A 27,997-nucleotide genomic window follows, 5' to 3' on the forward strand; every position below is an offset into this window, starting at 1 on the left:
TACAGAGTTGGCTAAATGCTGGGCTGCCACAGAGGGGTACAGCCTTCCATTACTTCCTTGCTCCAGACACAAAGCGTCACAGACCCCAGCAGACACTGCTCAGTGTTCCTAGCCAAGCCACCAAGAATTGGTGATCATTTGACAAGGGGCAGGGCAGCCCTATAGCTGTTTCCAAGCTAGGCGTGGGCTACTCAGAGATATTGGAGGCTTGGTCCCAACACCACAGGTTGATGAGGAAGCGGCTAGGTAAAGGCTCAGAGATGAGACGAGTCCATCTTCCAAGGCAGTGGGATAAACAGCCAAGGCACTAAATGGTTTGGCACCTGGGAGCTTCAAGTAAAGTTGAGCACGCTGCCCACTGAAAGACCAAGGCTCTCTCCCAGACAGGGGTGGGCTTCACCTGAGCATAGCCCGCGCCATCAAGGCCAGGGCCCCTGTGTCCTCAGGATGCTAACCCAGGCCTGCGATCCCTGCTTCATCTCGAAGTGATCAAGGCATGACTACAAGGGTAACAATGATCAATCCTGAACACACACTCCAGAATTCAGCCATCCCAGTGAGCACCGGCTTTCAAAGGAGGCACCTTGGCACCCTTCCCTTGGTTCAAATAGGCGGCTGCTGTGACTAGGAGCTCCTTTCAGAGCCTGCGTGGTCTCCTGAACATCTCTGGGTGGCAAGCTCTGTGGAGGACTAGGTTTGACTTTTCTGAAATAGCAAAACAGACTTAGAGTCAAACTGAGCCCAGAAGAGGGAAATCAAGACTGGATGGTGCAGAGTCTGAAGGGAAAATTTGGTGTGACCAGGTGGTAATGGAGACCAGTTACCTGAATGGCTCGAAGAGGCTCTAAGGGCAATGAAAAGAGGCTCTCCAAAATGTTTCTAGCAATGGCAGCCACAGTGGGATAGTTAAGGGCACAGTCCCCCAAGCACTAGGGTGGTCAACACTGAAATGAAAATCTCTGGCTCTTCTGCGGTAGCGAGGCTCAGGCCTCTATAATAATCAGACCTCCTTCGGGGCTCACTTGGGCTCCCCTCCCCCAAGAATGTCAGGAATCCGTACTTTCAGAGAAAACGTTGCCACCAAGCAGCGGCTCTCAGGAAAGCTAGAAATTTCCACCCCAAATATTTCAACCTCAGATTCCAACTTAGGTACCTATGATTTAAATACTGTCCTTTTAAATACTTTTTTAAAATTGCTTTTCCAAGCCCCTTTTATCCTCTGCAGCTGCCATAGCCACTAGGCGGTATTGCAAATAAGTAAATCCTCCTGGCCGTGATGCTGCTAGTGAGAATCTCTGACCAAAGTTACTCTCCTCACTTCACTGCAAGCTTCCAGGAAACAGAAACTACTACCCATCCACCGACAGAGCTCCCCTGCCACCCCGCGAGGAGCTGCTGCCAGTGTCAGTTACCAGAAGCCCTCACCCAAGCCCAGCCCGCAGTGGGCCACTCTGTATTCCACCAGACAGGAAAAAAGCCCACGGAGTCAGATCAGTTACGTCCCTGGGAGGCTGAAAGAACCAGTGATTTTTCAGATATGACAGCAGGCACAATTCTGCCCCTTCCTTCTCATCTTCTATCAGGAAGTGATCCCATAAAAATCTCTTCCAGGGAAGGAAAAGAGGCAGCTCTGGCTTCCGGGAGAGACAGAGAAGCAGGATGGTGAGGAGTCACCATGCTACCAAACAGCCAGAGGCAGGAGGGTGGGAGCAGGGCAAAAAGGAAATGCAGAAGACTTGTTCTCCTCAGTGGGCCTCTTCCCTGAGTTTGATTTTTGAGTTGAGGTTTTACCTAATTTCAACTCAAAAAAAAAACAAAAACAAAAACAAAAAAAACAAGTGTATCTCTCACTGACACAGCACTAAGCTCCAGCTCTAAGAGTGGTATGTAACAGAGGCGGCGATCACGGGTTTCCAACCCCATTCCCATTGAGTTCCACGGGGCACTCCGGAGCAATGGGACCTAAGCCACCCTCCCTGTCTCTCACAGATGCCCGAGCCTGCTGCCCCGGGACACAACAGGCAATTTCCCCTTGGTGGAATTCCAGCTCCAGTCCTAAAACACTCAAGTACAGACCCTCCTGCAAAATACTTATGGCAAACAGCTTTACAGTATTTGTACATTTACACAAAAATAGATCCTTTTATATATATATATGTATTTATAACTGGTTACACGTTGGATTCATAATTAGGCATCACCAGTAGTAGTTGGCACAGTTTTGTTATTTAAGCTCAGGGTCAAGTTCTGTTTCATTTCGTCGTTCCAAAGTACAAAAAGAAAAAAAAAATCAAAGGCATTTCATCTCCATGGTGTTTTCTTAAATACAGTAATGTCATAGGAAACAGTATGTACAGACGAGCAGCGCCTCCTGACCCTCCTCTGTCTCCTGGAGTAGGGGCCGGGGTCCGATGGAGATGAGTCAATGCGGCCTGCTGCTGGACTCCGATGCCTGCCTCTTGCGTGAAGGAGTGTAGCCGTTGAGACAGCCATTGGTCTGCCGTTTGGAGGGCCCTCCATTCAGGATGTCCTGGATGTGCTGCACGATGAGGTTGATGGCCACTGTGGGGCAGAGACCAGCAGAGCGTTACGGGTGCAGGCATGGGTGCAGGGGTGAGTGTGGGAGTCTGTGTGGCGGAAGGACACGTAGGAACCACAGGCAAAAGACTTCCAGGGAAGTGGCCCTGACACTTGCAGGCAAGTCACCCAACTTCCCAGTGCCTCTGGGCACTAATATGATACCCCTCCCTCACAGGAGGGCTCTAAGGAGTAAGACGGACAATGCCTAGCAGAGTCAGCCCTTAATAAATGGGCTTCTTATCAGGAGATGATCAGTCACCACTGGATGAAGCACTTGCACTCAGGCCAAATTCTGCAGACGTGGTAACCAGCCATGCTTCTGATATCATCAAATAGTTATGAGATCTTTCCCCCAGGAAACCTTCTCGTTTTCCATCCTAAGGCAGAGCATCCCAATGGAAGGCCCTCTTTCCCTCCAAAAATTAGAACGAACAGAGCTATCTTTTATTAGCATAAGAAATAAATTATGCACCTCAACCAAGAGGTCAATTTGACATCGCCAAATGTCGAATAAACATCAAATGCTTTCTTATGTGATCACAACATCTCTCCTGGGATAATTCCTTTAGATAGTTTAAGCTCATGAATCCAATCATAAGAAAACAAAAGACAACCCAAACTGAGGACAATTCTACGAAACAATGGGCCTGTATGCTTCTAAAATTTATCTTAAAAAAAAGATAGGGGCCGGGTGTGGTAGCTCACACCTGTAATCCTAGCACTTTAGGAGGCCGAGGCGGGTGGATCATAAGGTCAAGAGATCAAGACTATCCTGGCCAACATAGTGAAATCCTGTCTCTACTAAAGTAAACACAAAAATTAGCTGGGTGTGGTGGCATGTGCCTGTAGTCCCAGCTACTCAGGAGGCTGAGGCAGGAGGATTGCTTGAACCTGGGAGGCGGAGGTTGCAGTGAGCCAAGATCTCACTGTACTCCAGCCTTGTGCCTGGCGACAGAGCTAGACTGTCTCAAAAAAAAAAAAAAAAAAAAGAGAACATCTCCAAGTTAAAAGAGATCATGTCAATGGTAAGTGTCTTGAATTCAATGACTGTATTGTGGTGATGAAGAAGAATGTCTTTGTTCTTTAAAAGTACACAGTTAAATATTTTTATCTTTTTCCCAAATAATAGCTCAACAAATTAATCTTTTTTAAATGGAGGGAAAATTAAATACATTCTAAAGAGAATGAGGAAACAGGGTACTATCCCACAGATGAGCTCTGCCACACTACGCCTAGTCCAGTGACATTCATACTTCCTAGACAGGCCAAAAAAGTACAACAGTGGGGCCAGGTGCTATGGCCCACACCTGTAATCCTAACACTCTGGGATGCTTGAGGTAGGAGTTTTAGACCTGCATAGAGGCAACATAATGAAACCATCTCTACAAAAAAAATTTTTTTTATTTAGCGGAGCATGGTGGTGCACGCCTGTAGTCCCAGCTACTAGGAGGCTGTGGCAGGCGAATCATTTGAGCCCAGGAGATGAAGGCTGCAGATGAGCTGTGACTGTGCTACTGCACTTCAGTGTGGGTGGCAGAGCAAGACCTTGTCTCTAAAGTAAAATAAAATAAAATGAAAAATAAATACAATAATAGTAGCAACCAGCTCCCTTTAGAAAGGGCTACCATGATGGCAGGTCATTCTAAATTAGATCAAGGAGGGAATCTGCTGTTGCTAAAAGGTGGCCTCAGAAGCAAAGTATCCAAGTCATCATTAGGAACTGACAGTAAGAGGTAATCTACAGCCCCCTCCTTCTGCCAGAGAAGCACAAGTGCATGTCTGTCCCCACAACACGTGGGTGCCTATATCCACTGGCCTGTTCCCAGGGCCAGACGTGTAGGTGGAAAGGCTCTGCCGACTCACGATCACAGACGAGCCGTGCAGCCAGGTCTGCAGAGCCCTGTGTGGTCACCACATCCTGCCCCAAATTATGACTGACAAAGGGCCAGACATGATGTACTGCAGGATGACACCCCACCGGGGACTCACCTAGATTATCTGCACCTCTAGGGATGATCACATCAGCATACTTCTTTGTCTGCAGAGAAAGACAGTTAAAAATGCATTAACACAAGTTCAGAGACGACTGGCCCGAGCCCCTCTCCAAGGCAATATGGGGAAAGGGCAGCCTTCATACTAATGAGCCCAGAGGGGCAGCTTTTAAGGCTTCAAATATTGTTTACGACTTCACAGTGAATGTATGCATTAACAGAAATTTGGGGAGACCTAAGGAAGTGCCTTGTTTAGCTGAAATGTGAATGCAAAAAATAAGCAGGGAATGAGGAATGAGAAAGAAGGATTGGAGACCTTTATGTATCAGGGAGGAAAATGGTCCAGACTGAGTGGTTAATCTGAAACCAATTCATAATTCAATTTATAATTGCCTGCCATGGATTTTTATCCACTTTATCTACATCACAAAAATTTAGCTTTGATTGACGTTCTCTCTCACTCTTTCCATTTTTTTTTTTAAAAGACATGGTCTCACTCTGTCACCCAGGCTGGAGTGCAGTGCCATAATCATGGCTCACTGAAGCCTTGACCTCCTGGTTCAGGAGATCATCCCACCTCAGCCTCCTGAGTAGCTAGGACTACAGGCACCTGCCACCACACCTGGCTAATTTTTGTATTTTTTATAGAGAGGGAGTATCGCCATGTTGACCAGGCTGGTATCAAACTTCTGGGCTCAAGCAATCTGCCCACCTGGGCCTCCCAAAGTGCCAGGATTACAGGTGTGAGCCACCGTGCCCAACCAAGTTCTCATTTCTAACGCTTGACACTGTTTCAGCTTACGACCTACGCACAGAACATGGTCTTTGGAGTCAAACACTTAATTGCCTCTATTCCACTAGGAAAAATATGAACTAGAAAAACCCAAACTGAAAAGGGGAAGGAGACTGATTCACCTCGGACTTTTACACACACTCTGAAACATGACACTGTTCACTCCTAGCACAGGGTACAACCAGAAAAAGTCATCTTCATTGACGACCAGTTCGTAGGTTCTGTTATTACATAATCTTTTTTAAAAAGAAAGGCCACAAAGAGATGTATTTTTTTCTTTTTCTTTTTTGTTCTTCCAAATTTGCTGAGATTTTGTAAACCATTCTACAAATCACTGCATCCTGGGATACGTAAACTAAGTCTAGCATAAGACGACATAAAAATCACACCTCAAGCGTGTGGGCATCTGACTCTGCAGCTTCCACCGTACGGCTGCGGAAAGGCACCAGTGTTAGCCCCAAACCCAACTTGAACTGAGCAGACCCTTATCAGGTCCAAGTTCCTGGCTTACAGGGGAATGAGCTGATCTTCCCTGAGCAAAGAGTGGCTGGACAGTGGCGACAAGCAGAAATAACCCAGAAAATGTCTGTGCAGAATTTTTAGCTTTGTTATAACTAAGGAAAACAGCAGAAAATTATACTGACAGTTAAGTATAATTGATAGCAAACAATAAATTCACTTTGTGTTCTTATTAAATTAAAAACAGCAGGAGAGGTCCTCAGATTGAGAAATGGGTAGAAAAAAGTTCACAGCTCCTCAGCCCCCTCTGGCTCTTCCCAGTAACCTACTCTGGTAACCCAACAGTCTCCAGGACAATGGATAAGTCATCAACGTTACTCAGCTGGTTCAGAAGGTCTACCTGTCCCTCATCTAAAACCAGTCAAGTATGGGTTGCTGTAAAAGCTACTAACATCCTTAAAGAAACAAAGACAGGTGGAGATCATATTTTTCCAGAAGAAAAAGAACAAAGTTCATTATTAGAATAAATAGGGAAATTCTAATACCCAGCCTTACTCTAAATCTATCCTAAATGTCAGAGAGATTCCAGCCTTCCCAGTATATCTCAACCAAGATCAGGCTAAGTCCAAACCACTTCATTCCCTTCCTCCTGCTCTCAGAGCCTAACTATAAATGACTGAGGAACCACACCATGGTTTGGCCACGCTGGAGAAGACTCAATGAGTTAAATTCATCTTTTTCTGCAGCCCCACCACACCACACCACACCTCTTGTCTCTGGTAGCCAACCCTGGTGCAGTAGCACAGTCGCAGCTCATTTGCAGCCTCAACCTCCTGGGCTCAAGCAATCCTCAGCATATCCCTTCCTGTCTTTCCTGGGCTGAGGGCTGACTCACTAAACTCTCTATCCTTCCTTCTCTGAAAGCCACCTTGCTAGAGAATTCCTGGCTGCCACAGGAAGGACTGGTGAGTCTGCAAGGGTGGAGGGAAGGAAGCTTATTCCAGTAAGGCATGACAGTCCCCAAATGGGAGCTAAAGACAAGCTCAAAGCAGGGCTCCCCGGTGATGGCAGGAAAGTGTCAGGAGGGAACACCTCGAGGCTCAGCCCCCAGTGCATCCATACCTCACCCACTGCAGATCTTTCAGAGATCCGAATGGCTGAGGACTCTCCTTGGATATGATATTCCCTTAGGAAAGGGTCTCACACCATGATCCCACCAAGCAAGAAGTCTAGAACTAGCTGGGAATTAAATGACCTGCCTAAGGGCTGGCAGGTCCCTACAGGGCCACCCAAAGAAAGAACAGCAGGACAGGGCTCCTGGAGAACACAGGGGCAGGACACAAGGGCCAAGGGCTGCCCTCTCTTAGGACTTCAGAACATAGGATCCCTCAGAGAGAGGAGTGAGATTCAGGCAGGGGAGCTCCATCAACTTACATACCTTTGTATCATCAAATTTTAAATTCTACATTCAACAAAAACAAACCAAAAACACAACTCACTGGCAAGCAGAATTCCTCAAAGGCAGGCTTGACGAACGTAATGTACTGAGATAAAATCTGCTCCAGGTCCCTGCCTCTCTCGCTGATGTCCCTTAATACTGTAAGAGAAGGGAAAACAAGAATCAAGAAACAGTGCAGGAACCAGCACACACTCGCCTGTCGTGGTGTGGACCCAGCTCCCACAGGCTCCACAATTACTCGGATGATTCTCAAGCTGGATTCCTGAGAGGCCTGACCAAGAGCAGATCAGCAGCAGCTCTGGAAAAGACAACTTACGTTCTGACATCTTACAATGGTCAAACACGGCAATGACACAATGCTCTCTGAAACAAAAGGCTGCCCATGGAGGCCAACAGCCTTCTTGTTTCAAGCAACATTTGATCCAAACAAAATTTCAGTGTGAATTTTTAAAAAAGCAGGGCAGCCTTGGAGAGTTCGCTGTTAACAGGAAGAAATCTGGGCCCTGAGTGGGCTGGGCTGCACGCTGCCTCCCTGCACGCGCTCGCCTGTGATCAGAAGTCCAGCGAGCCACTGCTCAGCCATCAGTTCACTGCTCCTAGCGCTCACACAAGCCCCCTCTGCAGCATAGAGCCCAGGCCAGGCCAAGAAGCCAGCCAGGGTTAGACATTCCCACCCAGCTCAAGCACAGAGGTTTGCCCCTCCCCCCCCAAAAAAAAAAAACACTCAGTGAACGATAAGAATAGCATGGTCTAGAAAATGGTGGGCTGGGGCTGAGACGAAGCCCAGGTTGACACAAACTCACCATCTTCTGTCTTCTACCTTCTTCCTCCTGGTCAGTTTTATTCAAAGACTTTTACCACTCTTCCCCCCAACTCCCACGCCCCACGCTTTAAAATTTTTTTTTTTCTTTTGAGACAGGTCTCTGTTACACAGGCTGGAGTGCAGTGGTACAGTCATAGCTTACTACAGCCTCAACCTCCTGGACTCAAGCAAGCAATCCTCCCACCTCAGCCTCCCGAGTAGCTGGGACTACAGGCAAACACCACCACCAATGGACTAACTTTTTTTAGGACATAGAGACAGGGTCTCACTTTGTTGCCCAGGCTAATCTCAAATTCTTGGGCCCAAGTGATCCTTCTGCCTCAGCCTCCCAAAGTGCTGGGATTACAGGCAGCTCAAACACTCTTTATTAAATAGTCTTCTGTCAATAAATAGAAATAAGACTGATCATCCTGGTTCTGCCACTATACATGAGCTTTAGTTTCCCCATAAGTAGGGAGTTTGGAAGGAGATTCTCTTAATCAAAAGAACCTCTCTTTGCAGATGTCATTTTAAATCTTATCTTAATCTAACCTTACCATCTGAGCTGCTAAGTCTTTCACCCCAAAATGTTATCACATCCATTTACAATCATTTGCAGTGGCTCTTCAGCTCCTTCCCAACCACTTCTCAATGAACAGACTCAAGCATGGGGTGAAACTCACTGTACACAAACATGGGGTGTATCTGTGATGGACTTCTGAAAGCCATGTGTCTAAATAATTCTGTCCTTATACACACAAGCACAGGTGCACACAGAGAGGACAGGGAAGGAAGGGGGTGTCATGGAAGTCTGTAAGATGAGAAAGCTAGAAAACTGTCAGGAAACCCACATTTCCAGAAAGCTGGGCACTAATGCTCCTACCATTTGACTTTCATAACAGCTCCTGGATTTACGCAGTGTTTTTTCCATGGGAGACCTGGCAATAAAACAGTTGGTTGCTAATGTGTCAGGACTTGCCCACCCAGCCTGGCATCAGCCTCCTCCAGCCAGGAAATGGTTTTCCCCACCCCTGCAACGCTGGACCTGGGCTCCCGCTGGTGACCTGCTGCTGTGGCAGATCCGCTGGGAGATTCGCCAAGGAGGAGCCCTGAGGAGATGCCACGTGGCTCACCCCCAGAAGTCACCAGAGCTCCAGCACACGTGGCTAAGCAGAGCAGCACCGCCAAAACACACAGTCAGCGCGGCCGCCAATTCTTCACACATCTCCAGATAAAGCCCAAAGTAAAAAGGAAACCAGATCAAAAGGGTATCAGAGCTAGTGAAAAAACAAACACACCCGTGCTTGGCCAGCTTTTACTTAAAGCCCTACAAATGCCTGATGCTGGGATTGTTTTACCACACGTGTTTTTCATACAATTGCTGAAGGCTTTAGCACTGGAGGAAGCTTTGTCCTTCTCCCAGCAAACACACGTGTGTGAGTGCATGCGCACACACACGTGCGCACACACACACACACACACACACACACAGACACACAGTGCATATCCACACCATGTCACATAGTCCTTCTACTGCCCACAGCCTGGGCCTTCGGCACCCTTCCTTCTATAGACCTGGTGGCTTCATCTGTTTTGTCACTGGAGAGAGGAAACTGTGCAGAAAGCAGGAGGGGGAGGTAAGTCACAGTGAATCTGCTCTGTAGCCCAAAAGCTGCTTCTTGTTCCACCTCTATGGGCTCCGTGGGGAAGTTTCCTGGACCTGAATCCTGACGCCAATAACTCCCACCTCTGTGACCCTGGACACGTGGCTTTAACTTCTTTGAATCTTAAGTTCCTTAACTTTAAAACAGGGACAATAATGGTACCTTCCTCATACAGTTACTATTCAGGAATACAGAGATGTGCATAAAACTCTTTAGCACTGTGGCTGGCGCCTTAGCACATGTTCAATAGCACATGTTCTATGATCACGACCACAACAGAACCTGAGGAGGCGTTAGGAGGGTGGTGCCTCCCTGACAGAGCAGCTCAACGTCGTGGGAGGGCGGGAACCTTGAATTCAGGAAAGCAGGTCAGACCCGGCTGAGCAGGGGCAGCAAAGGACAGGAGGACTCCTGCAGGGCAGCTGGAAGGGTGGGGTGCCACATGGGAAGGGAGAGCAGGGCACCAGCACATGGAACAACATATACGAGGAGGGAGAAGCAAGGAAGACAGGGGAGAGTCTCCCTACAGCTTCCACGCTGGAAAAGCAAACGGGGAATGGGTCAGAATATTGCCCAGACGCTGGGAACACACAACATCACAAGGCCTTGCCCACCTCTGCTCCCCAATTACCTCCGATGGAACTATCACCTCGGGTAGACTGGGCCTCCCAGAGCCAAGGACAACAGAGGGCCAGTCAGTTCCCTGCACCAAAAGGCCCTGCTCCTCAGGCAGAGTCAGGGAACAGGGCCGAATCTGGAAACCCTAGAGGCTCAAAACCAGCCCCTCTATCAGCGCTCTGACCCCAGCACGTTTGCTGGGCCAGGAAAGGTGCGTCTGGAGGACAGGGTATGGGGCAGGAAGCTCCAAGTGTGCCCATATTCCCTGCTGGGGCTTCCCTGTCAGCCCTTCCAAACCCAGGCAGGCTCTTTCTGGTTAGCCGAAAGCTAAGAACAAAACTTAGAAGGACCCAAAATAAAGACAATTTGAAGTAAAAACTTAGAAGGACCCAAAATAAAGACAAAACTTAGAAGGACCCAAAATAAAGACAATGGTGAAGTCAATCGCTTTTAAAAGTCCGATGAGGAAATGTGCTGCTCTATAGTAAAAGAACAGGTTGCATCCCCCAGGGCTCCGTGCAGCCCTGATTTTAGGTGAATGCTGCATGAGGAAGATGGGGTGCCAGCCGTCCCAAATCTCCCTGCCCCATTTCCTCCCTGTCCCTGTATTCAGGGTTGGGTGGCAGTAAAGAGCACAGAGGGAAGGTAAAGGCAGATGAGGCAGAAACCAATCCCTAGAAGGACAAGGGTTTCCATCAGGAAGGAAGTAGCCTCCAGGGAGGCTTTACTCGAATACAGATCCCTCCCACATGAGGGTCAGCTTGGAATGTGAGGGTCACGTGCCCAGGCGGGTGTGACAGACGGGAAAAATCATGGAGCTAACTCAAGTCTCCAGGAACGTTCAAGCTCAACAGCTGCTTCTGACTAACCAGTCTCCCTACCCCAGCACCCCCGCGCTCCACAAAGCACATGCCAAGCATGTTTTTTGTCCTGCGTGGATAGAAAATGAATCTGTGGAAATAGCATACAGAAAAGTCCCATGAGTCCAGCAGGAGAGTGACTCGGCAGTAGGTGGCATGTGAAGTCAGCAGATCTGAAATGAGCAAGCAGAGCCCTGCCCAGGCAGCCTGATCGGGAAAGGTGGGGAGGCAGAGCGGGCCCTAAGAAACCCCCAGAGAGGGCCACGACCACCACCACAGGAATTGCTCCCATTTCACCTAAGAATCCCATGCGAGAAAGGAAGGGGAAATGCTCTGTTTATTTAACCCACACTGTGATGATCTATTTGAATTAGACACTAGGATGCACTTTATTTTCGGGGTCACTACTGCCACTCAAAACTTGGCTCTAATTTCCTGTGCTGGGTCTCGCACTCCCTGCTGCGAGGACTCCCTCGGCAGCACTGGATCCCTGAGGCTGAGTCCCACTTCTGGACTAGTGATGGCATCAGCCTGGGCGGGCATCCCCAGCTCCTAAGGACGTGACCCGAGCAGATCCCCTTGGAGGACCTAACCAGTCTTGTCAGAAAATTCAGAAAACAAACAGCATCTCAGCACAGCAGATTTCTGATCTGCCACATAGATATTTATTGACTAATGCACCACCAGGCCTTTTACCTGCATTACCTCTTATCTTCACAACTATCCCAGGAGTACAAATCATAATACCACGTTCTAATAGGAAAATGACATACAAAGAGGTTAAAACACAATTTGCCCAGAGTCACACACACATCTAGTCAGTGGTAAAACCAGGATCTCAGCCCAGTTCACCTGACTCCAAAATGTATCTGTCCCTGTGTATCAGACTGCCTCTCTAATATGACAAGCTGACATGGACACTGAACAGATCAACCAAAGTAGGGCCTGAGTTTGTGGATTAAGGTGACAAGCCAGGCCCTGGGGCAGACGCTTGAGGGGTTGGTTGTCAGGCTCAGGGTTCAAATCTCTAACCAAAAAGACCATGCAACTCTTACCCAGCCAGAGTCGTGACACTAAAAGCAGGCCTGTCTCTCCTGTATAAAGAAACCCAAGCCGGGATGTCACACGAGCCTAGTCACAAAGCTGGCTGGGGAGGGCTCTGCTGGAACTAAAAGGCCCCACCCATTCCATTCTTTTTCTCATTGCACAAAACTGACTGACCCCAGCCCCACCTGGAAGCAGAATGTAGTTTCCACTGACTATCTATAACTACTCAGAAGGGCCAAACTCAGGACTTGTTTCTGTAGATTCTACTGGTCCCATTAATATAGTTCTTAAAATGACAGTGCTAAATGCGATAAACTACAGATCTATTTCATGAACCTAAAAGAAAAAATTATCCAGACTTTGAAGTCAGAGGGCTTCGGGATACAGCTTATAAAACCTTTTTTTTTTTGATATGGAGTCTCATTCTGTCGCCCAGGCTGGAGTACAGTGGCGCGATCTCAGCTCACTGCAACCTCTGCCTCCCGGGTTCAAGCAATTCTCTGCCTCAGCCTCCCGAGTAGCTGAGATTACAGGTGCCTGCCACCACACCAGTTAACTTTTGTATTTTTAGCAGAAAGAGGGTTTCACCATGTTGGCCAGGCTGGTCTTAAACTCCTGACCTCATGATCTACCTGCCTCAGCCTCCCAAAGTGCTGGCATTACAGGCATGAGCCACCACCCCCAGACAGAGTTTATAAAATCTTAATCTGTCAATAACGTGTCCTGTAACTAGCAGCTGACCTTGTCACTTCCTGTGTCTCCCTGCCTCTTTCACACAACGGAGACTCAAACCTTCTCACCTTTCACTCCTCTATTCAGTCACCCCTACCCACTGCCTTTGCTCAGTGCTATCGACTCTAACTCTGCTAATACTCTTCTCACCTCAATTCTGCTTCCTCTGCCACCCACCTAAGGACCACAGCCCTGCCTCTTGTCTAGATCAGCAGTGGTCTCCAAAGAGCGGCAAAAGCTGCAGGCTTCACCGACATGTCCTCTGTCATAACCAGTGTTAAACACAGAACGGTGGCCACTTCACTTGCCTTGCTCAGAACCTCACAGTAGCTCTCCCTTGCCCACCGAGAGCCAGACCAGAGGTCCCATTCGCTAAAGCCATGCTCCAAGCTGCTTTCTAGTATCTCTTTGTATAACCCTCTGTACACTCCAGGTTCCTGCCCCTCTCGGAACAAGGCACTGTCTGCAGCTGCGCTGTGCACCTTCGTGGGTTGCCTACGTCATCACCCTACGCTACCACATCTAAGTCCCAACCCCTCTTCCTCCATGAAGCCTTCCAATCTCTCCCGGTGGAAGCAAACTCTGCTCAGTGCCCTACAGAGCTCAGTTCACAGGCTGGGCTCCTCTACCAAGGGGAATTGCTGTGCCTTCAGCACACAGGCACAGGGCCTTAGCACAGGCAGGCCCACACTCAGAAGGGCTTGCCAAGGGCACAGCTGACTTCCCTCCTGAGCTGACTCGAAAGAGCGGTAATGCCTCCATAAAACCTGCTGGAAAATTAAGGGCTAGAGAAGCAGGCTAACAGGATGAGCTACCCAGCGCTTCAGGCACAGGGGATCCTGTCCTCAGGGGTGCTACAGTTAGTTCCCCAAGTCAGAGCATCTTGATGTTGATGTCTTGTGAAAAAAATCGCAAGGCATTAAGCATTTAATCAAACTTTTCCCAGCAAAACCAGATGTCAACGTCTTATTTGGTCTCTGTGACCTCACAAGCCTTTCATTATCCCCAAACAGTAAGTGACTAATCCCTTCTCAAATGTCACCAAGTGTCTGGGCAGCAGGATATCCTGGGGCTGGACTGACGCAGCTGGACTGGACCATGCGACACACAGCTGCGTCAGGGAAGGTATGGACTTCAGACTCAGGGGGGTGGGGTCCTGTCACAGGCTCCCAGCTCCCCTGTCCTCAAGGTGGCCGCCAACAGGGCCACCTGGAGCTTTTAGAACGCACCTCTGCGGGAGAGCCGGGTGTCCGCATCTGTATCCACAAAAAGCTTCATCTGGAACAGGTCTCGTACCTCCTGGGAGTAGAAGGCCAGGATCCCTTCAAAGAGCACCACGTCTGCGGGATAGACAGTAACTGTCTCCTCCTTCCTGCAAAGCACAGAGCAGATAATGGGCCATGCCAGGCAGGGGCTGGCAAGGGACAGAGAACAAGGGCCAGAACATCTGGCTGGGCTGGGTTCTGGGTTCCTTGCCCCCACAGACTTGTTCAAGCAGGGACTAAAGACTCAGCTAACACAGCCTTACACAGCCCTCGGACCACCACCAAAGAGCCAAGGGTGATCACGGCTGGGACAAAGGTCTCCTTTGACCACTTCTTCTGAGCTTTTACCATGAAACAGAAATACAGGGCAGACATCCTTCTCCCTGGAATTAAAAAAACCCTGCTGTTGAATGAAGAATAAAGGCGGACAAAAGCAGATGTTATTTCTTTTTTTCTCTGAAGGCGTCTCCAGGAATGCTCTCATGCCTGGCATTTATGGAACCTAACACTGTGAACTTTAAAAAACAGAAACTCACAGTTTTCTCTCAACAACTCCACGCCCTCCCCGCCAGTCCTGAGGCAACTGAAAGGAGGGAGAAAAGGACAGAAGAGGGAAGGGAAGGAGGCAAAATAAAAGTTTGGGAAAGGAGGATACAGATGAGAAAGCATTTGTGAGGAAGTACAGAATCCTGATGTCTGTCTGATCTGGCTCTACCCACTCAAACCAAGACGGTGGCCACAGGTGAATCCTGAGCTCCCTAGGGCTTCTCTTCCTCATCAATGCAGCGGGAATATGCATGACCTCAGTCACCTAACCCACATGGTTTGGAAGCCTAGAGCAGACACTAATTACAAACATGATTTTGCTTTTTTTTTTTTTTTTTTTTTGAGACAAGGTCTCACTTTGTCATCCAGGAGGCTGGAGTGCAGTGATGCGATCTTGGCTCACTGCAGCCTCAACTTCCCAGGCTCAAGCGATCCTCCTGCCTCAGACCCTAAGTATCTGGGACTACAGATGCCCACCACCACGCCAGGCTAATTTTTGTATTTTTAGCAGAAACAGGTTTCACCAAGTTGCCCAGGCTGGTCTCTAACTCTTAGACTCATGCCACCCACCCACCTCAGCCTCCCAAAGTGCTAGGATTACAGGCATGGGCTACCAAGCCCGGCCAACATGACTTTTCAAAAAGCAAGAGTGGCAAGACCCTGCTGAACAGTAAGGCGATGGGCTTTCACAGATGGGCCTGCTAGTGTTCAGCTTTGCCCTGCTGCAACGTTCACTGTATTCTGATTTTTTATTCTGTCCTATGCCCACCTTACACATCACCAACTATCTCTTGCTCAAAATTCCCCGAAAATAGAGTAACTATCATCACTGCAAGGTTTTCACTTACCCTGACTAGCACACTGGTAAACCAAAGAAAATAAAGTCTCTTAAGACAGTAGTTCCATCTGTACAAGCATAAGGTCAGTATCAACGGCCAGTTAAACAGGGTGCCACTCAAACTCTTTCCCGTAAACACTCCCTGATGTCTTCTTAGCTTGGACCACTGGGCTTGTGTATGAGTCTTCAGGCAGGCACTGCTGGGGTAGCTAGCAACTGGCAGAATACGGAGCAGGGAAAACAGGAGAAAACGACTCGGATTAGGAAATGCTCTAGAACTGTGGTACGGCTGAGATGCATATCAGAACCATCTGGGGTGCTTATAAAAATATCCCTACCTGGACCCTATCCCCCAGGAGCTCTGATTTAAGGAGTCTGAAGTGGAGGTAGAAGTCCAATACTATTTAGAAGCTCCCAAGGTATTTCTAACATGCAGCCAGGGTGAAGAAGCACCAGTCTAGAGGAATGTCAGCTGCCAGAAAATGGTGTGCCCACTGTGGATAAGAAGGCAACCTGGAAAAATTCAGAAGAGAAATGGATAGAAAACAGGACTGGTGCGTAAGTGAACTAGTGAGCCACTCTAGGTAACCACCCGACACCAAGGAGGGTGGGGGATGGCTCTGTCCAAAAATAAACTGAATGTATGTGTGAGATTCCCCTTGAAAAAACACACTAAGAGAGAACACAATGGCTGTGCTAAGTTTGCATATACAGGTTGAGTAACCCTTATATAAAATGCTTAGGACCCAAAGTGTTTAGGATTTTTGAATTTTGGATTTTTTTTCAGATTTTGGAATATCTGCATTATATTTAGGGCATCATCCCTAATGTGGCAGGAGGAGAGAGGATGTACAATGGGCATCACTAATATGAAAATCCAAAATCTGAAATTCTCCAATGAGCATTTCCTTTGAACGTCACACTGGCACTCAAAGAGTTTCCAATTTTGAAGCATTTTAGATTTTGGATTTTGGGACTAGGGATGTTCAATCTGTACCAACACCAGATATTGAGTATTTTACGATGTCTAATTGATAAAATACTAAAAAGGAAAACGGGGTTTCCATCGGATGGAGAAAATCAGCTGCCTAATTTGTTGTTGGTGCTTTCAGAAGTTACAGTTAATCATTTCCCAAGTCCACATATAGGTATGGGTAGGAAAAACTTTCATAACAGCTCAGAGTTTTAAAAAATCCACAACAAATTTATTGAGCAACTACTAGCCCAGAATGTGCAAGAAGTCATACCTGGCATAATATACCACTTAGGAATTTAGAGTCTAGCTGAAAAGTTCCAAAAAGAAGCTAGCCAATTGGACCATTTGAGATAACCCAGTCTAATCATCTCATTTGGCTTATGGGGAAAAGGATGCTGAGAGAGGGGTAACTGCAACAAATAAATGTCTTCTTCATTTCAGCCGAACAAATTTTTTTTTTTATTTTTTTGGAGACGGAGTTTCGCTCTTGTTGCCCAGGCTGGAGTGCAATGGTGCGATCTCGGCTCACCACAACCTCCGCCTCCTGGGTTCAAGCAATTCTCCTGCCTCAGCCTCCTGAGTAGCTGGGATTACAGGCACACACCACCATGCCCAGCTAATTTTTTGTATTTTTAGTAGAGACGGGGTTTCACCTTGTTGACCAGGATGGTCTCGATCTCTCGACCTTGTGATCCACCCGCCTCGGCCTCCCAAAGTGCTAGGATTACAGGCTTGAGCCACCGCGCCCGGCTCGGCCCAGCAAATTTTTATTTGTACCAAATGCCCGTGGGTGGGATGGAATCAGTTAACCCAGAATGGCTTAATGTCCAATTAAGTGGCCCTTAAGATTTACAGGGAAGTGGGAAGGGGGTGGCTATGGTCTAGGGCAGACGTCCCCAAACTATGGCCCGCGGGCCGCATGCGGCCCCCTGAGGCCATTTATCCGGCCCCCCGCCGCACTTCAGGAAGGGGCACCTCTTTCATTGGTGGTCAGTGAGAGGAGCACAGTATGTGGCGGCCCTCCAACAGTCTGAGGGACAGTGAACTGGCCCCCTGTGTAAAAAGTTTGGGGACACCTGGTCTAGGGTGATCAGGGAAAGTTTCTCAAGACATGAGCTTTGAGCCACTGAAAAATAAGGTTTTAAAATACATGAGATAAATCAGGAGGAAACGTGAAACATGCCTGCATTGGGAATTCTATCAGGATTTTCTTCTGTTAGCACATGACCTTGATGGAACTCATGCTGCATGAGGTATTCAACTTCCCTCCTCTATTCCTAGACAGCACTGGCCAGGCCCTGGCTCCTGTCAACCGCGCTCAGTTCCACTGCCTTCCTTCAGGCCCTTATCAGTCTCTCACTGGGGCTATTCCAAAGGCTTCTTCACAAATGGCACTGCAGATCCTGTCTCCTCCAGCCACCACTATGTCCTTTCTACTACCACAGCAGAGCCATCTGTGGCTCCCTACTGCCAAATGCCCGTGTATCTGGCTCTGCCGCCTATGGCCCTTCATGACCTGAGGCCTGCCTACCTTCCCCCACACCCACGCCCATCCCTCCACACCTCTCCACTGCAGTGCCCCCACCAAGCTAATCCGTGCCTGGTCCTGAAATGCTTCCTTACCCAGCACCCTGGAAATCCCTTTTCCAAACAACTTCTTATCCTTTCCTATCTAAAGCTTAAATATCACCTCCTCCATACAACCTGCTCTGAATACCCTGCTCTTCCTCCCTCTTTTACATTCTTCTGCAGGCCCTGTCTTAGCCATCATGCTGCATTTTAATTCTTCACACGTCTCTTGTCAATGTGACACCACCACCACCACCTCTCCCAGGGAGAACTGCAATTCTCAGAACCCCCTTCCCCACATGTTTCCAGGTTACTCCACCAACAAGAGACTTAGAAGGTGAGCGTGAAGCCAAATCCACAATATTTGGGAGATCATAATAATGAGACAGGAAAACTTTGCCAACAGTCCACAAGCTCCCAGAATGTGGCTGCAAACCCACACATGGTGGTTCCCTGGACTTCTCCATGAACCCCAGCTCTGCTCCAGTGCCTCAGGCTTGAGTCAGTGGGGACTACTTTGTCTGATTATCCAGCTACAAACTTCCAGGTCTTCACTCTCCCAGCCCCAATGTTCACATAAGCTCCAAATATTATACTAAACCCTTTCATTCCTCCATGATCTGCAGCGGTTGGGTTAAGAAAACAGACTGACACTCAGAGGTGTGAGGATAGCATCCTGATCTCTGACTCTCCTACAAAGGAGAACCTGGCCCATTGAAGGAAGTGTTTCAAAAAATGCTGGTTAGGCATGAAGGTAAGCACCAGAATAGCCTCCTCTGCGCCTCAATGAACACACACAGATGCTGATTCTCTCTCTCTCATCTTCATCCTCCAACTAAATCTTCACCACACTCTCTAATTCAGACCCTTGGGAAGATGTGTGTGTTCTACATTCAGGACTGAGATGCTCTGCACAGCTCTGAAGGAGCTTGGGGTCTGGCCAGCAGGAGTGCAGTCTTCTAGGAGCCCATTCCCACCACTCAGAAGGAAGCAGGGTGAGGTGGAAGCATAGCCGCTCCTCTATTCCTAATCCGGAGCACTAAAATGCAGGCTTCACTGGAAAGGACTGCTATGTTTCCACTGAGAAGCTTTCTGGAGCACTTGGTTAATTCTGAGATCAGGCTCTCGTGACCTCAAGCCTCTCCACATTGTCCAATCCCAAGTAAACCAGGAAAGCAGAAAGAACAGTTTTCTTTGTTCTTCTTCCTTCCCTTCCTCTACCCCTCCCCTTACATCTTGTTCCAGGAACAACAGCCACTGGAATGTGGATCAGATGCACACGCAGTCCCTCAAGCTCAAATAACGAACCCATCGTTCAGAGTTAAGGAATCGTGACGACAGGACTGTTCCAGGAAGCGCCCAGATGAACTCCCCAACCTGTGCAATCCCACAGCACACACTGCTGCCACCACACCCTCCACTGACTGGCTGCAATGGCATTGGGCAAGGGTAGGACAGAGGTCTGAAGTGCAAGACGTAAGGGAGGAGGTCTCAGTGCTGACCAGGGAGGCTTTGGGGAGCCGTGGGTGCCATCCCCGGTCCAGAACAGCTCACTTACCGGGAATGGGAGACAAAGTCATACACGGGGATCTGGACTGTTTTCCCTTCAGTGATTTCTTTGAGTGTTTTGAGAATGAGTTCATTGTCAAAGGCATCTGAAAAATACCAAATCGTTAAAATGTTTCTTAATTTTAAAATAGTATTTCCTATAATCATACACAGGGCATCCTCATAAATATGTGTATGAGCACATCACACTTTAAAGATAATCATACTGCTCCCTAAAAAGCTGAATTTCTACCCAAAGCAGAATGGAAGCTCCTTGTATCTCAAAATGAGATGTATGAATGAGTTCCAACAAACAGATTTCTTTTTTTTTCTTCTTTGACATCCCACCCCTGATTTCAGACAGGTCTCGCCCCTGTCCAAGTTTAGCTGGCATCATCCCAGGATTGGCACATGCTAACCTGGAAAGCATACCCATGACTGGGGAGCGCATACAATAGCCACCATGCCAAGGTTTGCTTCTAACAATGATAAGAAACCTAAGCCAGCTAAAGGAGCAGTGTGCTGACCTAGGGCTGCAGAGCAAAAACCATTCTGGCGGCCACCCTGCCCCTCCATCTCCCTCTCTGCCAGAGAGTGGGCTGAGCACAGATGTACACATGGGGAGGAGGGTCTGACAAGGGCTGCCTCAGATCAGAAGCAGCAGAAGAACCAGCTCTCTATGTTCGACCTCATGTCTGGCCCATCTTGAGTCCCAGGCTCATACAAAATCACCCTTGTTCAGATACAGATTCAATCACTATTTAATGAGCCAAACGCTATATGAAGCATTTGAAAATTCCTTCTTTCACGTAAGCCCCACAATAACACTGCAAGGTAGTTATCAAGTCCCTACATTCTAAATGGAAACAAGATTCCAAGAGGTTAAGCAACTTCCTCATGAGCAGAAAAAAAATACTCCCCCCACCCCAATACACATACACACCCCCTTCAACAGCCTGACTCACCCGGGTGGTCAAAGTTGAACTGGCCCTTCAGGGCTTTGGCCTTCTGCTCCGAGGTGAGGACACGGTAGAAGCTATCCTGACTCAGGATGACCACCTGCTTCTGGCGATAGTCCACCTCATTCTGCCCCAGGAGCTGCACGATCTTAGCACACACGGAAGACTGTGAGGAGAGAAGAGAGCGTCCAGGAATAAGAGAAAGGGCATGTGCAGTACAGAGGAAGTCCCCAGAGTAACCAGGCTGATGCACAACCTTCAAGAAGGGGCTCTGGAAGGAGAATCCAAAGGCAGCTATCGTGCATGATGAGTTAAAGGGCTAAGGGATGCAGCCATAAAAAGAACGAGATCATGTCTTATGCAGGAACGTGGACGGAGCTGGAGGACACTATCCTTAGCAAACTAACGCAAGAAAAGAAAACCAAACGCCACATGTTCTCACTTATCAGTGGGAGCTAAATGATATGGATGCATGGAGGGTAACAACACACACTGGGGCCTGCTGGAGGCGACAGGTGGGAGGAGGCAGAGGATCAGGAAAACTAACTAACGGGTACTAGGCTTAATATATGAGTGATGAAATCATCTGTACAACAAACTCCCGTGACACAAGTTACAAACCCTGAACTTAAAATAAAAGTTAAAAAAAAAAAAAAAAAAAAAACAGGCCAAGGGAGAAGAGTCTGCCTGACATGCCTGTGACAGAGAAGTCTTGGGATCCCAAAAGTTCCGTCCTGCCTTCCCTTAACACAGCTTACTACCCTCAACCATTTGCAGTGATGGCGGGGGAAGGTGGGCAGCACACACCACCTCCTTCTCCCGAAGAGCTTTTTCCAAAGCCACTTGTGAAGGTAGGGCTAACGGATCGTGCCTGTGTCCTAGTACAGAAAGACAAAAAAAGTGGCAGCAGAAAGTGGAATGAATGAGGGCCCGGTGATGACGTGCTGAGGGGTCACAGGGCCTTGGAATCACAAGGTGACTGCACACCCATGGAGCACCACTCAGCCCTTGCACATCTCTTTATATCAGTGGAACCAAAAAACATGGCCAGCAAGCTCTGCTAGTTAGCAGGGAGGCTACGCTTACAGTGTTAATCTTACTTCCCTTGGTTACTTTTGCTCCAGTCCACAGCCATGGACTTCTCCACACCCATAGTAAACCAGGTGGCCTTTTCACAAATGTGTGCCACCATATACAGTGATAAGGAACACAATCGCCACCAACATCTCAAACAACCTAGGGGTATCCCAACTAAGAGTGGAGAAGCCAATTCCAAATGAACTCAAACCTACATGCTTTGTGTGTGTTGTTAGTAATACAGGTATCCTAAAATTTAAGAAAAGAAAATAGTAATACACATATCTGCCCCTTTTTTCCTTCAATAACGTATGCTCTGTAAAAGGAAAATTATGAAACAAGTGCATTCAACAGAATGAGGTAGTGAAAGATTGTATTTATCAAATAACTGATTTCTTTTTTCATTTGATAGAAAGATTAATTTAAAAATTAAAAAACTCTATATTTCGTAAGCTTTAGAAGACATAACCCAAGTCTTCTAATGAAACTGGTTGACCTGCCAGGCAATGACTCATGCCTGTAATCCCAGCACTTTGGGAGGCTAAGGGAGATAGACGGCTTGAGGTCAGGAATTTGAGACCAGCTTGGGCAACACGGAAAGATCCCATCTCAAAACAACAACAAAAAAACCCCAGTTGACCTAATAATAGAGATGACAAACAGCATATTTAGGCCAGGCACACTGGCTCACGCTTATAATCCCACACTTTAAGAGGCCAAGGTGGATGAGAGAACACGTGGACTCAGGGAGAGGAGCATCACACACTGGGGGCAGCTGAGGGTGGGTAAGGGAGAGACAGTGGGGAGGGTGGGGAGGGATAACATGGGGAGAAATGTCAGATATAGTATGCACCTAAAAAATAATAAGTAAATAAAAAGAGGCCAAGGTGGATGGATCACCTGCAGTCAGGACGTCAAGACCAGCCTGGTCAACATGGCGAAACCCTGCCTCTACTAAAAATATAAAAATTAGCCGGGCATGGTGGCATATGCCTGTAGTCCCAGCTACTTAGGAGGCTGAGGGAGGAAAATCGCTTGAACCCAGGACATGGAGGTTGCAGTGAGCTGAGATCACCCCATACATTCCAGGCTGGGTGACACAGCGAGACTGTATCTGCCACCTCCCCTACCCCCCGCAAAAGAGAGAGAGAGAGAGAGAGAGAAACAGCACATTTAAACATTTGATGACTCAATCTTAGAAGTTTTACTATTGAACTTATTTCACAAACTGATTTTTACAACAACAACAACAACAACAAAAAGTCATGAAATCTTTTAAAGTTACAATTCTTATAAGGTTGTGTTTGATTGCACTGAGCATAAGGAAAACTGGCCATTCCTGTTGCACAAGTTAACGCGAACTAAACAGTTTTGCAAACTACGTCCTGTTATACAAGTTGTGGCACACAACTAAGTAAGGACCTTTGGAGGAAAAATAATATTTTGACTCAATTATCTGCAAACAATTCATTTTGCTTTCATGATACTTTTGCATACTAATGCAGAAAAACATTTAAAACTACTCTGGACTTAGGGACCACAGACCCTCCCACGCCCCAAGATATCACAGGAAGGTAACGCTTTCATAAGATAAACTGGACTCAAAAGTGAAAATGTTATAACAAAACCAAAGGCTCTCTGGGTGCTACAGATGGATAGGGCGGGGTGGGAGGGGGGATCAAAGGCTTTATGCAATTATAAACTGAAAGTTTTTAAACACCCACAGGCCGGCAATTTCCTTTTCTTCCCAGGCATCTATCTGTTTCTTACATCCTAAGGTTCTAGGAGGGTAAAGTCTATAGCTTTAATTTTTTTTTTTTTTTTTTTTTTTTTTTTGAGGCAGAGTTTCTCTCTTGTTACCCAGGCCGGAGTGCAATGGCGCGATCTCGGCTCACCGCAACCTCCGCCTCCTGGGTTCAGGCAATTCTCCTGCCTCAGCCTCCTGAGTAGCTGGGATTACAGGTACGAGCCACCATGCCCAGCTAATTTTTTTTGTATTTTTAGTAGAGACGGGGTTTCACCATGTTGACCAGGATGGTCTCGATCTCTCGACCTTGTGATCCACCCGCCTCGGCCTCCCAAAGTGCTGGGATTACAGGCTTGAGCCACCACGCCCGGCTATAGCTTTCATTAATAGATAGAATTCCTTCTAGAATTTCAAAGGAAAACAAAAAAGTGATTCATGAAGCCACATGTATATTATCTATCCAGTTATTCAAATTGTGGTATTTTTATTTACACTTAAAAACCACAAAATGTTTTTAATGTAAATAGCAATCCCATCACCACCAAAAAAGCATATTAAAAAGTTACACTAGCTAATTTTGCAAATAAACAACGGTTTCCCTTAACCCAGCACAATCTAGGAGAGAACCCATACAATGGCCAGTAAAATGCAATAATGAACAAACAGTAGGTGCAATTCTAGAAAATCAGCACTCGTCCCAATCCTTGATCAATGACACAGTGCGACTAATTTTGCCGATCTACAGTGGCCTGTCTCAGTCCCGTGTTTTCAAGGACCTGGCTGGTGACCCTTCCCTTCCACAAACACACCACCACTGCTGATAGGGTAACAGGCCCTGTGCCAAACACTCCACTAGGACCACTGTAAAAGCCACATGTGCTCTCCTTCATGGATGAAGAAACCAAGTTAAGTAACTTGCCTACAATCATAGATTCCTGGCGTTTTACCTCAACCTGAGATGGTAAGAAGTCCCAAGGCAGAAGAAGCCCTTTATCAGGCAGGAGATAAATCAAACTGCACAAATAAGCAAAGAAACGCCTGCCTCTAGGACAATCTAGATTTTTCAGGCATTTTCTTCCTCCTGGGCCATGTTAGAAAAGGGCCCCCAAAAATTCAGATAACTGTTGAATCTGGCTAACAGGTACATAGGGTTTGGCTATATCATGCTCTCTACTGTTGTGTAGGTTTGAATTTTTACATGGTGGGGAAGAAGGCAGGGAGGGAAGGACAAGCTCCACAAAGAGACTCTACTCTGCCCTGAATAAATGTTTTTTCGCTTACTTAATGCTCACCTCTATCTCTTTCACTATAATTTCTGTGTTTTCCTTTTGCATAATCCTGCCCCTCTCTTCAAAAGGATGAAACGGAGCTCTGAGGTGTCATCTTGCTCCTTAATAATTCGGCTGGGCACAGTGGCATGCACCTGGAATCCCAGTGACTTGAGAGGCTGGGCAGGAGGATCACGTGAACCCAGTAGTTCAAGACCAGCCTGGACAACATTGTGAGACCCCACCTCTAAAAAATTCAAAAATTACCTAGGCATGGTGTTTGTGCCTGTAGTCCCAGCTGCACATGGCAGGCTAAGTAAGGCAGGAGGACTGCTTGAGCCCAGAAGATCAAGGTTGCAGTGAGCCATATCATGCCACTGCACTCCAGTCTGGGCAAGAGAGTAAGACTCTATCTCTAACAAACTAGAGAGGGGGAAAAAAAAAGAAAAGAAAAGAAAAGAAAGAGAAAGAATCTACTAATAACCAGGGTTTGAGAAGGGCAGGCAATCCTGAGCCTACAGAAATCTAAAATGGGAAAGGGTACAACTGTTACAATAGGCTAAGACTTAGTAATTATATTAGTAGTGACAAAACGGCAAATACCTTATGATTCCACTATGCAGTCAAATTCAGAAAGTTAAATGGCAGTTGCCAGGGGCTGAGGGGAGAGGAAAATGAAGAGTCGTTGAATGGATATAGTTTCTGTTTTATTCTGTTTTATACAGTGAAAGGGTTCTGGAATTTGGTCATCCAATAACATGAATATACTCAACACCACTGACACGTACACTTAAAGATCGTTACGATGGTAAATTTCATGTTATGTGTATTTTACCACAATTTAAAATTATTATTACTATCATAAAAGCTGCATTTCTTTCTGTGTGCTAGGTACTGGGCTCAGCACTTTAAAATGATCTCATTTGCATACTACAAGCTTATGTGATGGGAGTTATCATACCTACGCTACTGATGGCAAACACGGAGGCAGAGAAGTTGGATGGAGCCGGGATTCCCACTCTAGCGTCCATCCCCAGCACCTGGCCTCTTAGTGGCTGCAGCTGCATGGTGCTGTCTCACAGGCAAATTGACACTGCCCGTTGAAGCATGAGTTCAGCTTCGTTTTGTATAATATCTCTGTATTTAGTGCAATGAATCCAGAGATTCTGTCCCTGCCACTTCTAACCCATTACTCAAATTAGAGTCGGGAGGGTTAAAGGTTTGCTAGGACTGTGGGCTGTTGTCCAAATACAAAGTTAAGCGAAGGTCAACACACACAAGGTCTCTTTAGAAAAGGGGAAAAAAAAAACTCTTATGGAAGAAGAATGCTATATAGGTAAAGAATTCAGAACGCTATATAAGTAAAGAAATTGTGGGCCAGGCGTAGTGGCTCAAGCCTGTAATCCCAGCACTTTGGGAGGCTGAGGCGGGCGGATCACGAGGTCAAGAGATCGAGACCATCCTGGGCAACATGGTGAAACCCCGTCTCTACTAAAAATACAAAAAAATTAGCTGGGCATGGTGGCGCGTGCCTGTAATCCCAGCTACTCAGGAGGCTGAGGCAGGAGAATTGCCTGAACCCAGGAGGTGGAGGTTGCGGTGAGCCGAGATCGCGCCATTGCACTCCAGCCTGGGTAACAAGAGCGAAACTCCGCCTCAAAAAAAAAAAAAAAAAAAAGAAATTGTGAAGGTGATTCACAATTTCTTTACTTATATAGCATTCTGAAGACATTACCTCGTTTAATTTCATTACAACAAGGTATTACTTTGTCTTTTTTCCTAATGAGGAAACTGAAGCTTTAAAAATTGATCAAGTTAAGGGCAGGTGAGGTGGCTCACACCTGTAATCCTAGCACTCTGGAAGGCTGAAGCAGGCAGGTCACGAGATCAAGAGGTCAAGACCATCCTGGCCAACATGGTGAAACCCCGTATCTACTAAAAATTGGGCATGGTGGTGTGTACCAGCAGTCCTAGATACTACTCGGGAGGCTGAGGCAGGAGAATCATTTGTACTTGGGGCAGGCGGTCAGAAGTTGCAGTGAGCTGAGATCATTCCCCTGCACTCCAGCCTGGCAACAGAACAAGACTCCACCTCAAAAAAGAAAGAGGAAGAAAAGAAAGAAAATTGATCAAGTTAAATGATTTGCTCAGTCCTGAAGCTGAGTCTCAAACCACAGGTCTAACTCCCACTGCACAGTTCTTTTCACTGTTTTAGAACTTAAGCCGCTTTGGCATCCACCCGCAATGTTCTCCATAAACGTACTCTACCTCTGGAGAACAATGACAAGGGAAGGAGACAGGGAGGAAACTGATGAGAAATATAACACTGTTTAGTCCCACTGTATCATCAAAGTCAACATTTATGCTGAACTTCATAGAACTAAAGGCAGGCAAGTGAAGCTAAAAGCCCACCCAAAAAAACCTGTTCTAGAAATTATTATTTTGTTCAAAAGAATCCAGCTGTTAGGAACCAGAGTCCACTAGACATGCTGAACCATGAACTCCTTTAGCAGAGACTTCCCATTTGGGAAGCCCCTGTAGTAGTGAACAGCTCATCAACAGTCCCCTTCAGCTGACAGTTTCCAAAAGGGCAGCTGCTGAGCCAGCATAGGTTCCTGTATTGCTATAGAAAGGATATTTCTCTAAAACCACTCTCACTCTGGAGGTGGCTCTGACAGCCTAGACCCAATCTTACTATGCTATTTCTAGTGTGTGTCTTCCAGGATCTAATGCAGAAGATCCTCTTGTCCTGTTCCAATGCCGCTGGATGAGTAAAAGAAAACAAGCAGGGCAATCAGCTCTGTCACTTCTTAGTCATGTACCCCCCACCACACTTCATTGCTCAGAACCTGACATAGCCCAAGCCTGGACAGCTCAGAGCAGCTCAGCCCTCGGGAGGGTATCGGGCTGGGTGTGTCCCTACAGGAATGAGCTGACACATCTCACAGTCAACCTTATAGAAGACCAGATAATCATGCTATCCAACATTTTTGAATCCCATCAAGATGTCTGTTGTAACACTCTGGATATGCTGCTTCAGAATCACAGGGTGGGCTGCTAAGAGGGAGGAAAACTTAGAAACCACAGCCAATCGGCTCCAGGTGACGCACACTGATCATCACGGCAGAGAAGAGTGCCTGAAGGCCACATGCTTGGCTTCCTCAAGTAGGAAGACCCCATCTAGCTCCTTGGCTCTGGG

At 47.2% G+C, this 27,997-nt stretch overlaps 1 protein-coding gene across 1 annotated transcript in view; it reads right to left on the bottom strand.

Annotated features, from left to right (window-relative positions):
* Positions 1-1,782: 1,782 nt before the first annotated feature.
* UCK2 (uridine-cytidine kinase 2) overlaps positions 1,783-27,997 on the bottom strand; it is an 89,678-nt gene continuing 63,463 nt past the window's right edge. The window contains exons 2-7 of the mRNA XM_039460050.2: positions 20,713-20,872; positions 19,758-19,854; positions 14,235-14,377; positions 7,323-7,420; positions 4,570-4,618; positions 1,783-2,562 (exon numbers count right to left, since the gene is read on the bottom strand). Of these exons, the coding sequence (XP_039315984.1) occupies positions 2,423-2,562; positions 4,570-4,618; positions 7,323-7,420; positions 14,235-14,377; positions 19,758-19,854; positions 20,713-20,872 (687 nt within the window). The 3' untranslated portion in view covers positions 1,783-2,422. The remainder of the gene's footprint in view (positions 2,563-4,569; positions 4,619-7,322; positions 7,421-14,234; positions 14,378-19,757; positions 19,855-20,712; positions 20,873-27,997) is intronic.

The sequence above is a fragment of the Saimiri boliviensis genome, chromosome 19 (assembly GCF_048565385.1).
Source record: "Saimiri boliviensis isolate mSaiBol1 chromosome 19, mSaiBol1.pri, whole genome shotgun sequence".
Taxonomy (NCBI): domain Eukaryota; kingdom Metazoa; phylum Chordata; class Mammalia; order Primates; family Cebidae; genus Saimiri; species Saimiri boliviensis.